Genomic DNA, 12430 nt, shown 5'->3' on the forward strand with positions numbered 1-12430 from the left:
ATTTTTGAAGAATTATAGTTGAGAAAAAAATTAAATTTTAATTTATTCGCGGTATTATTTAATCATTTAGGGCTAGTCACAACATTTGGATGTCTTCCTAAGAATAGTGCAAATGCATTTGTATCGGAAATAACTTCCATTTTAATTTTTGAAGAATTATAGTTGAGAAAAAAATTAAATTTAAATTTATTCGCGACATTATTTAATCATTTAGGGCTAGTCACAACATTTGGATGTCTTCCTAAGAATAGTGCAAATGCATTTATATCGGAAATGACTTTAATTTTAATTTTTGAAGAATTATTGTTGAGAAAAAAATTAAATTTACATTTATTCGCGACATTATTTAATCAATTAGACTAGTCACAACATTTCAATGTCTTCCTACTAATAATGTAAATGCATTAATATCGGAAATAGCTTTAACTTTAATTTTTAAAGAATTATTATTTCCGATTTATCTGTTTATGTGGAAAAGGGTGCACCAGCGACAGAAAAATGTACTCTATCTTGTCGCTGATAAGTCAACATTAAAAAAAAAAAAGAAGTCGAGTGTCGGATAACCACCGCTGGCGGGATTGAACAGCAGAGGGAAGCACCAAGCAGATGGCAACGAGTACACCTACCGGCCTGAGCCCATAAGTACCGGCTCCAGACATAATTTTTTCGCAGAACGTATTCAGTCCCTTGAGCGAACGAAGCTCTTGGCCAGTGGCACTTTTTGCGCAGTATTAATTCGTGAGTATTTTTCTGTTGTAAAACGTTGCGCGATCGCCGCTCAGGGATTTTGTTGACGACTAAACGTCTTCTGCGTGAAAGTATAATTTGATTTTCGAGGTAATCGCGGAAATAATTTGTGGCGAAATTGATGGAATGTGGGCAATCTCCGACGGATCATTGACCTGTGCGGAAGTTTCTAGATCTCGAGATGAAACGGCATTTGCATGATTTTTTTTCTTGTGCAACGGACGTATCAATTCTCGCGTCGAAAAATTAGGTACTGATTTCATGGGTCGATAGAGAGCATTAATTGGCGTGAAGATTGCCTTGGGCGTTCCTCTATTTGTCGTGTGAATCGATATCGAAAACAAATATTGTGACTCCGTAGAACTGATAATCCGGAGGTGGGCATTTTTACTTGTAAACAAGCGGAAACACTATTTTTGAGAGATATTTCAAGTTGATCTTTTAGATCGATCAATTTCCTTTACTCATTTGTCTCTGAAACTGAAATAAAATAGTTATTCGATATCTCATTTTGAGGGAATGAAAAGGAAGAATAGTATTCACTATTTTATTGCACTATTTTAGCACTCGAACAATATTAATAAATCAGGGAAATTGAAACTGAAATAAAACTCTGGTTAGAGTCGACTGTTTTGCGGGATAGGGGAAGCGAATTCGGAGAATCCGACTCTATTTCCCTGCCCCCACTATGCACTCACGCCGAGCCCGACTTCCAAGAACTGGGAACGATAAAATGAAAAATACTATTTCTTTTCTCTCTCAATTCAACACTTTATTTTAATGATAAACTTTAGTTCACAGTTTCAACTATAATAGGAATATTCATATAGATTCAGACGATTTTTTTTATTATCAATATTTTTAATTTCATTGACTATATTTCATCACAGAAGCTTTGTACCTAACATTCCATAGAACAGATATTTCTCAGATAGTTCGTTCAGTTAACGAACCATGTGAATCAAAAATGTTACAGTCGTTTTCTTTACCTCCCTTCATTATTTGATTTAATCCAATTTCGAATTAATTTTATGCCAACAAAACGAGATCCTCCCCCCATGACAGCCAGAAGTGGACTAAATTTTTTGATCGACAATTCAAATGCAGAATATTTTATTTTTAGTCTTTACTGGAATCGGAAGACAATAGCAATTTGAAGAAAATATTCGAGTGTTTACTCTCCGGCTTGCGTGGGGACAGAGTGGGGGAAGCGCTCGAGCGGCGAGACAAAAAAATTGAGGAGAAGTTCGACACTAACCAATATGCCTCTAACCAGAGTCCACTGTACTCGATATTTCGTTTTGAGGGAATGTAATGGAATATGGGTGCAAGTGAATAAATAATATTGGAAATGGGATATTAATTTGAGTAAAAACGCAGTGAATTCAAATCTAATTTCTGTTCTTTATTAAAAACGCACGAGGAAGGAACGTCTGTACTGTACGAACTGCTCCAGCAGACTAAAAACCAGTCACAAAGACCAAAAGAATATCGTCACCTAAAGACAAAGAACCCTCAATTCGTTTTCCCTACAAAATTATTGTTTATGTTTATATTTCGTTCTCCGGCGCTTTCTCTGTCGATTCGGTTTTCCAACTCATAATATCATTAAATTATTTCTCTGAAATTTAGGTAAATAATCCAACAATAAATGGGCAAAACAATGAAATACTTTGTTAAAATGTTTATTTACTCGAGGAAGGCACGTCTTTTTTTTTAATTTTTTATTCAAGCTTCAAACCTGGCGGTTGCACAGCTAAGGGAGGCACGTCTACTAGAGGACCGCTGTCGTGAGACTAAAAGCAATAGCCAAGTGAAAGCTCTCGCTGGGAAAACGAAAGGAAAAATAATAAAGTTTTACGACTCAAGCGGACACAGTCCTTCAAATTTCAGCATGTGTTTAGGATTAAACCGCTCTCAGTGCAGAGCACAACGGATCGTAAATTAGTCCCTAGAACTGTTTTCCCAGTATGTCATAAATCTTCGTCGAGTAGTTTTTGTACGATAATAAAAGAGCTGTGCTCAAATATTCCAACGGAATGAGAAGAAAGAGTAGTGCTCGCCATTTTAGTCTATGACGATGATGATTTTTATTCTAAAATTGAATCTTATTTGAAAAAATGTAAAACTATCAGTGAAATCTGAAGATTGCTAAAGCGTTTAGTATGATACTCTGCTTTCAATATTCTGTCTATATGTATTTACTTATTTATTTTTCATTTTCTCCTTTTACGCGTTAATTCTGTTTCTTTCTGCGTCTTGTATATATTTCTTTTTCTGTAAGCAGCCTCGAATTACCTCGCTGTAGAGGCGACTAAATAAATTATTAAATAAAAAAAAATATTACACTATTTTACTATTTGATTGAATAATATTAAAGAGTAAAGAGAATTGAATAGTTGGGTGTACATGAAATGGAATTTTTTTGTCTCGACGAAGAACTCAATTATTATACGTATTAGTTGAGAATATTGCCCTCTCCAATCCCGATGATGAAGAATCCGATAAATTCGGTCTGTTGTTTATCGGATTTGGATGTATTTTAATTACACAAAAATTCCAATAGAAATTGAATGGTGTCAAAAGAATTTTTATCGATGCTTTCAAATCAGTAGCGAAGCGGTAAGACGATGATTCAAGTAGGTTTCGAGTATTCCTTAGTTTTCAGTGACTCGGAATCTGAGATAGTGAGATATATTTTTTTCGACAGAATCAATTTTTTCTCTCAGTGTAAGTAACTCGAATCGTTTTCCCGCTTCGCTACTGAAATTGTATTTCTCCAATTAAAATCAGTATTCTACCCAGATATGCTCAAACCTCGCACATTCCAGGAACATGCCGACCTACAAGGTGATTTACTTCCCAGTGAAGGCCCTAGCCGAGCCAATTCGCTTCCTCCTCAGTTACGGAGGTGTTGAGTTCGAGGATGAGCGATTTGACAGGGCTGACTGGCCCACTATCAAGCCCAGTGAGTCATAAAAAAAATTTGAGGCGGCTGTACCTTCGATACAGCGGTAATTGTACGTGGATACGTCCACGGTCTTTCCTTCTTTCTCGAATTTCCTAGAAACTCCTTGCATTCCCTCGAATTTTGTGGAAACTCTTTGAATTCTCCCGAATGTTCTAGAAACTCCCTGAATTTCCTCGAAATTTCTAGAAACTCCTTAAATTTTTTCGAAATATCAAGAAACTTCTCANTTCCTTCTTTCTCGAATTTCCTAGAAACTCCTTGCATTCCCTCGAATTTTGTGGAAACTCTTTGAATTCTCCCGAATGTTCTAGAAACTCCCTGAATTTCCTCGAAATTTCTAGAAACTCCTTAAATTTTTTCGAAATATCAAGAAACTTCTCAAATTACCTGGAAATGTCTAGAATTTTCTAGAATTCCGATAGATGGCGCTGCACATAAGGACCGTTTCCCAAAATGACCCCCCCATATTGAAATCATAGGCGTATCCAAGTTTGAAAAAATTTCAGGCGACTGTATCTTCGATACAGCAGTAATTGTACGTGGATACGTCCACGGTCTTTCTTTCTTTCTCGAATTTCCTAGAAACTTCTAGCATTCCCTCGAATTTTGTGGAAACTCTTTGAATTCTCTCGAATTCTCTAGAAACTCCCTGAATTTCCTAGAAATTTCTAGAAACTCCTTGAATTTTTTCGAAATATCAAGGAACTTCTCAAATTACCTCGAAATGTCTAGAATTTTCTAGAATTCCGATAGATGGCGCTGCACATAAGGACCGTTTCCCAAAATGACCCCCCCATATTGAAATCATAGGCGTATCCAAGTTTGAAAAAATTTCAGGCGACTGTATCTTCGATACAGCAGTACTTGTACGTGGATACGTCCACGGTCTTTCTTTCTTTCTCGAATTTCCTAGAAACTTCTAGCATTCCCTCGAATTTTGTGGAAACTCTTTGAATTCTCTCGAATGTTCTAGAAACTCCCTGAATTTCCTCGAAATTTCTAGAAACTCCTTGAATTTTTTCGAAATATCAAGAAACTTCTCAAATTACCTCGAAATGTCTAGAATTTTCTAGAATTCCGATAGATGGCGCTGCACATACGGACCGTTTCCCCAAAATGACCCCCCATATTGAAATCATAGGCGTATCCAAGTCAAAAAAAAATTCAGGCGACTGTATCTTCGATACAGCAGTAATTGTACGTGGATACGTCCACGGTCTTTCTTTCTTTCTCGAATTTCCTAGAAACTTCTAGCATTCCCTCGAATTTTGTGGAAACTCTTTGAATTCTCTCGAATTCTCTAGAAACTCCCTGAATTTCCTAGAAATTTCTAGAAACTCCTTGAATTTTTTCGAAATATCAAGAAACTTCTCAAATTACCTCGAAATGTCTAGAATTTTCTAGAATTTCGATAGATGGCGCTGCACATAAGGACCGTTTCCCAAAATGACCCCCCATAGTGAAACCATAGACGTATCCACGTCAAAAACATCAAGCCAAACCCGTAATTCCACATGTCGAATTAATTATAAACTCGAAAAAATTCTAGCCATGCCTTTCGGTCAGACGCCAGTTCTGAAGGTAGGTGACAAGACAATCCACCAGTCCACAGCGATCTGTCGGTACTTGGCCAAACAGTTCGGTCTTGCGGGGAAAGACGACTGGGAAAACCTTGAAATTGACGCGGCAGTCGATACCATTCACGACTTGCGACTCAGTGAGTAAAAAAAGCGCAATTGAAGTCGCGCCATCTCACGATAATTAAGAAACTCAAGTCATCATTGCACAACATGATTCATGGCCACCTTTTCCTTGTTTAGAAATCGGTGCATACAGTTACGAGACCAACCCAGCAGCTAAGGAAGAGAAACGTGGACCTCTTTTCAACGAAGTTATTCCCTTCTACCTTGAGCGTCTGGACGCTCAGGTGAAGAAAAACGGTGGTTACTTCGTCGGTGGCAAGCTCACCCTGGCAGATATCGTTTTCGCAGGTCTCCTCGACTACTTGGACTTCATGGCTAAGTGCAATCTCATCGAGAAGTACGAAAACCTCAAGGCCCTCAATGAAAAAGTCCTCGCAATTCCGCAGATCAAGGCGTGGGTGGACAAACGCCCAGTCACCGAATGCTAAAGATTCTCCTGATCTACATTCTCATTCAATGCGTAATATTTTTATGAAGTTGAAAAATACCCACCTATTAATGTATCTTAGATTGTGAGCACTAGCTCCACTGAATTACTATTTTTTAATAAAGTTTTTCCAACTTTTTGATCGATGACTACAGTGTACTGATTATTTAACACCTCATGAAATTGATTAATTAGTTCAGTTGCGAAGCGGTTAAATTATTCAAGTCGATTTTGACTATTGGTCAAATGAATATCTTGGGTACAGATGTATTATGTAATCATATGAGCTCTAGCATAGAACTATCAGATCATTTTGTTATCTGATACATAATTTATTATAATTGATATGAATCAATATTAAGGGTTGAAAATTTAGGAACATTTTTTTTAAGTCACTGATATTGGAAAAAATCGGCGGCCAAATCCCTGACATTTATTTCTTCGAGTGGTCGATTTGACGGTGATGTACTTTAGCGCAACGGTCAACGTTTCCCTCCTATGGTGACCAAACTAGGGTTAAATTCGGAGATATTTCTCGAAAACTCAGCTAAGAGCTGCCACCATGAGACCTATACAAACTGAAAAAATTAAAGTGCTCGGGATTTGAACTCGGGTGGGTATCGGAGCCCCAATAAATTGAAGATTGTAATGGTGATTGATAAAACCTAATTTGACTAACGGTTAATCATAAAAATTGAACAATAACTTCATGAAAACATCATAAGGGGCCATTGGAGAAAGATAACTTGAAAGAAACGGTCAAGTCATCCGAGATAATAAAACGCCTCATCATTGTACGAAGCTAGTCATTCGCGCAAACATTGTAGTTTTCCGAAGAAGGGTCTGAGCGAGCCGGTTCTGCTTTTATTTAGCTATGGAGAGATTAAGTGTGAAGACGATCGAGTTACTATAGAGAAGCGACCGCAGGTGAAGCCCATTGAGTTGATAAACATTTTATCATGTATTGATTTGTTCCGATGAAAAAATGAAATTATTTTCAGCGACACCTTTTCCTCAAGCGCCGGTTCCCCCGTACGGAAAACGGAATATATGTGAAATATATGTCAATTGTACGCACATATATTTCGGCGAAAAATGCAATACATCAGATATATTTTCGGCGAAAAATGCAATATGTCACATATATGTCACGTATAATTATTTGCATATATTTTTTTCCGTGAGGGCTGGAAGTGGATGGTAAGAGTATCCACCAGTCCAAGGCAATCCGTCGTTATCTGTCTTGAAGTTGCAAATAAACAAGTGCCTTTTTTTAAAAACACTTTTAACAATAAAATTTTTTATGATAAATAATTTTTTTTTGGCATTTCAAATTCATTTTTCGCATTTTAGATGCGCTACTTTAACGGGAAAGATGTTGACATTGATGCGGTAGTCGACACTATTCATGATTTGCGTGCTTGTAAGTATAAAAAATAGTAATAATAATGCAACTGATATGTGAATTATTTGTCCATTTAACTGGCCTTGCTCTGTTGCCTCTGTATACTATACAGTAATAAATAAATAAGTGAATGAATGAATAAATAAATATCTAAAACAAACGCCTTCAAAGAATTCCCAACTGTTTAAACCGTCGCGACGCTGAAGTAAAGAAAAACTGGGTATGTCGTCGGAAGGAAGGTCACATGGGCTGACTTGATATTCGTCGCGAAGCTGGATTACTCAAATTACATGGCGGAATTCGATCTTGTTGACAAGCACGAAAACCTCAAGACTGAAAATAAAGTGCTTATTCCCAGATTAACGGCTTGGGTTGATAAACGAGCCAAAATTGTAATTCATACATTTCTTTTTGAATAATGTATTGACACTGATAACAAAGTAAAACAAGTGGGATATTGCTTTCGTTACAACAGAGTCTGTATATTTTCGCAAATAAATTAGCAATTTGCTTCCGAATGGAATTTCTGTGATGATGTATTTTAAATTGAGTTCAATGATTTATTGAATTCAAAATTGCCCCAATATTGGGCCGACGTTGGCCGCCAACATTGTCCCAATATTACCCCAACGTCGGCAACCAGCATTGCCCCAACATTGGCCCAACGTCGGCAGTCAACACTGGCCCAACGTCGGCAGCCAACATTGACCCAACGTCGGCAGCCAAGATTGTCCCAATATTACCCCAACGTCGGCAGCCAACATGGCCCCAATATTACCCCAACGTCGGCAACCAGCATTGCCCCAACATTGGCCCAACGTCGGCAGCTAAGATTGTTCCAATATTACCCCTACGTCGGCAGCCAACATTACCCCAACGTTAAAATTGTTTACCTTTCCCTGAATATTAGTTGCAAAATAAATCATTCAAACTCCTGAGGCCAGAGTTAATTCCCCTGTCACGAAAAATTAAAAATTTCGGATTTAACGAATACATTGCTCCTACTTGAAAGAAAAAACTCATTCATCAAACTATTATCTTCAATCATGTTCAAATAGTAATACAATTCACCCATGAACGAAAACTAAAATAACGACACCCATAAAATCCCTTTTAGACGCACACACCACACGCCCGTTGGGAAAATAAATGAAAAATCAGAAAAGCCCCCATTGTTCTCATCACGAGCCCCTGGAATTGAAGACCTAAACATTTTCCATTGCGATTCTACGTGTAATGATGAATCACAACGGACAATGAGTTCCCCACAGCAACAAGGATAATAGCAATAACAATTTACCGAGCTAAACATCATCAACGCTCGTTTCAATGGAAGCTATTGTCAGGGCGATTCGATGACATAACGATAAGCCGCAGGGCCGGGACGTGGAGAACTGGTCGAGTGAGTGCTAACTCACATCCAGTCGTTGCTAACTATTTCAAGTGGAAGGAGTGGCTTCTCTCGCCGGCAAACCGGTACTTGCGATCTATTTTTCACTCGCCAACTCTGCTGAAATAACGTCCAGGTATCGTCGAGGAGACTTTTTTCATAAATTGCCGCACGGAGAGAAATATTTTATATTTAAGAAAAATTACACATCTTTTCTGTAATTCCGGAGCGAAATGTTTGGAGGAAATTTTACGGAACTGTCACGGAATTTTTCCAGAAAGTTCCGTCATTTTTACCTGAATCTCCGGTGAAAAATTACGATATCGTCACTTAAATTTTTTGACTCGATTCCGTAATCGGCGAGCGAAACATTTCTCTCCGTGCGTGGTGTAAGTTTTGATATTAAGAGATCGTCATTTGGGTTTTCTTAATCGAAATTCCCCTCGTGATTCCGGCCATTTATCGGTTTAAACGAGACATTTATCTGTTTCGCTACTGCATTCGTGATATATCATCATTTTAATGAAATTATTGGGCTCCAACGGAGGATTACAATATCGTCCTTGAATGTACCCTGACCTACAACTGCGATACGCTCGACAGTTATTAGGAGTGATTGTTCCTCGGAACGTTAATTACAAACGACTGCGGTATCCGTCATAACGGGCATGACAGTAGGTACCATTTAGCATCCATTTTTAGGATTACGGAGGCTCTCGCGGTTTTGTTCACGTTTTTACTGCTGAGAAGCCGATTTTGAAGGTCGTTTTGCTGACAATCAATGCAACAAATTGTTATTGACAATTTAATTGTAGAATTCGAGTTTTCTCGGAAACTATGCAAGATATGAAAAAATAGTTGAAATGAAAAAAGTTCCTCTTGTCAAACTGAACATTATTGCTTTTATGCATTTTTTTCATATTCGAAGTATTTCTGGGGATATCGAGGGTCGAAAGAATCGTCCAGTTTGTGCGCGGCACGCGGGACTGCCTAGAATTAGACGTGCGGATAACTCGGAAAATAATCTAGATATGAAAAAGATTCATAAGTACAAATATGTTCAGTTTAATGAGAGGAACGATTTTTATGGGAAGTATTTTTTTCTATCTTGGATAGTTTCCGAGAAAATTTGGTTTCAACAGTTGAATTGTTGATAACTTTTTTTTGCGTCGGTTACCAGTAAATGATCTTCAAATTCGGATTCTACGGATCAAAAAAGATGGAACACATCAAAATTGATACTAAATGGTACCTAGCGGATGGACTACCCTGTTAAAAAAATTTGGGAAATTTTCAGAAAATTTTTTTTCGGAAAATTCCTTGAATTCGATTTAAAGAGGAAAAGTCTATAGAATTTCAAGTTTCGCTGAAAATGAAAGTAGAGGCCAAATTTTTTAGCGCCAGGAAGACGGAAATTCCACAACTCACATGAATTTTTCAGCGAAAATGAATATTCACTGTCAGATTCCCATTAATTTTCAGGGAATTCCTTGAAAATTCTTGAAATTCCCGAAATTTTAAAGCAATTTTCCTGATTTTTCATCAATTTTCCCTAATTAAAATAAAATGTACAGTTCCCTGGTTTTCCATGAAATTATGAATTTTTAATGACAAAATTCTTAATAATTTTCAATGACAAAATTTTTAACGAGAAACGTTATTCCTTATAAATTTCCAAGACTGCCATCGGAAATTTCAGTGGAACATTTTTAATAGTGTGCGTCGTAAATTCCCCTGGACATTATTAATTTTGTAATTTTGCAGTTTCGCTTTTTCAAAAATAAAAAAAAAAACGAAGATGGCCTACAAGCTGACGTACTTCAACATCATGGGCTTGGGTGAGCCCATCAGACTCATGCTGAGTTATGGTGGAATTAAGTTCGAGGACCGACGATTGAGCTTCGACGAGTGGCCGAAGTACAAGCCCGGTGGGTAATCTCATAAATTCCCCAAAAATCACCCATACTCCTCCTCCTCTGGCTCTTGAATTTTGCAGAGATGCCGATGGGTCAGATGCCGGTGCTGGAAATTGGGGAGAATAAATATCACCAGTCTAAATCGATACTGCGTTATCTCGGTAGGAAATTCGGTATTCATGGATCGAACGACGAGGAGGCGTATCAGATCGACGCTACAATTGACGACATGGATGATATGAGAGTTGGTGGGTAGAATCAGCCCTTCATCGTTAAAAACTTCAATTCAATTCATGCATTACTATTTAAAACAGTATTTCTCCAATTACGTCTACTCATTAAATGATTTGCAATCATTCGCGGCGAGTATTGCATATAGTATACTTATTTTTGCTAATAAATTAGCAGCATGCCTCCGAATGGTTATTTTGCACATCATTTCCTTCTATCATGTATAATTCATAGCTTATTTCATTTTATTAAACTAAATAAGATTTCTTTTCAACTAATTTTGTCACATTTTCAACTTGGTTGAATGTTATCATCATCATTATTCCTATTATCCCTTTCTCTATACAACCGATTGTTTTTTTACAGTTCTATCTCTCCCCTCAGCCCTTCGATAAAATGTTAATAGAAAAATTTTATTTACACATACTTGAATGAATTTGAAACATCACATTTGAAGAAATCATCAGAAAGCTCACTTTCAGGGAATTTCATGAAAAATTCGAAATTTTCAACAATCATCATAAAAATCAAATCAACCATTAAAACAAATATTTTAAGCTATTATTGAATTCATTTGAAGCACGATATTCAAAGATATCCCCGAAATTCTGATTTTCAAAAAATACAAAATTTTTGAAAATTTTCAAATAAGTCAAAATAACGATTATTGCTGCCGCCTTCATCTTCAAACTCGGTCCAAAGGACATCCAAACAATTTTTTTAAGCCACATTCAATCAATTCAGAACATTTTTTTCAGTTATCGTGGGACAACCGATTTTCAAAAAAATCGAAAATTAAAAAAAAAATCGATAAATTGAATTTTAATTGATGGCGATCGATAGGGCTGAACAATACCTACATTTAAAAAAAGACAAACACATTTATATAATTTATTTATATAATCTAATCATTGGTCTCTAGACAAGTATTTTATGTAATAAACGTACGTAATCTTAAATCATGACGATTTCCCTCTTTCTCAGCGGTGTCAACCTGGTACTGGGAGCAAGATGAAACTGCTAAAGCAAAGCAGAAGGACGATGCAATGAAGAAGATGTCCTTCACCCTCGGTAAATTGGAGGACCAAGTCAAGAAGAATAAAGGCTACTTCGTGAACGGCAAGGTAAGTGAAAAACCGAGTCACACGTCAGGTGAATTTCCATTCAGCTCTCCTCATATTTCATGCAAACCGATATTTCCACAGCTATCTAGCGCTGACATACTCTACACTGCATACACGGATTATATCTCTCTGGCGCTGGGACACGATCTCAATAAGGATCATCCATCGCTGAAGAAACTCGTCGAAACAGTCGCTCAGATACCGAAGATCAAGGCATACTTGGAAAAGCGGCCAAAAACCGCGATTTAAGGAAAATGATTGTGTTCTCTGACATTGAAATATCGTTTATTCTATAATGTTCTCGAATTGTTTGTGTTGATTCGATAATAATTAATGATTTGCATGAGATCTCGTTGTTTGATTGATTTTACGATGCAGAATCTGCTTAGTTAGTGAGTATAGTCATCATTACCATCATCTTCTTGCTTAAAAACCAAAACTACTGATATTCAAAGTCATTCCTGATGAATTGACAGTACACAAAGGTCAAACTTCGATGGGAAACTCTTAATTATG

At 37.1% G+C, this 12430-nt stretch overlaps 1 protein-coding gene across 1 annotated transcript; it reads left to right on the top strand.

Moving 5' to 3' along the window:
* The first annotated feature begins 631 nt into the window (after nucleotides 1-631).
* LOC107040684 lies at nucleotides 632-12262 on the top strand. The gene is made up of 10 exons (XM_029126284.1): nucleotides 632-738; nucleotides 3579-3715; nucleotides 5268-5435; nucleotides 5539-5844; nucleotides 6044-6058; nucleotides 8686-8779; nucleotides 10408-10571; nucleotides 10640-10807; nucleotides 11775-11914; nucleotides 11996-12262. The coding sequence occupies exons 2-10, from the start codon at nucleotides 3583-3585 to the stop codon at nucleotides 12161-12163; spliced, it is 1356 nt and encodes a 451-aa protein (XP_028982117.1). The 5' UTR covers nucleotides 632-738; nucleotides 3579-3582; the 3' UTR covers nucleotides 12164-12262.
* The last annotated feature ends 168 nt before the right edge of the window (nucleotides 12263-12430 follow it).

This window comes from Diachasma alloeum, unplaced genomic scaffold, assembly GCF_001412515.2.
Source record: "Diachasma alloeum isolate Michigan unplaced genomic scaffold, Dall2.0 Dall_scaffold_00340, whole genome shotgun sequence".
Taxonomy (NCBI): Eukaryota; Metazoa; Arthropoda; class Insecta; order Hymenoptera; family Braconidae; genus Diachasma; species Diachasma alloeum.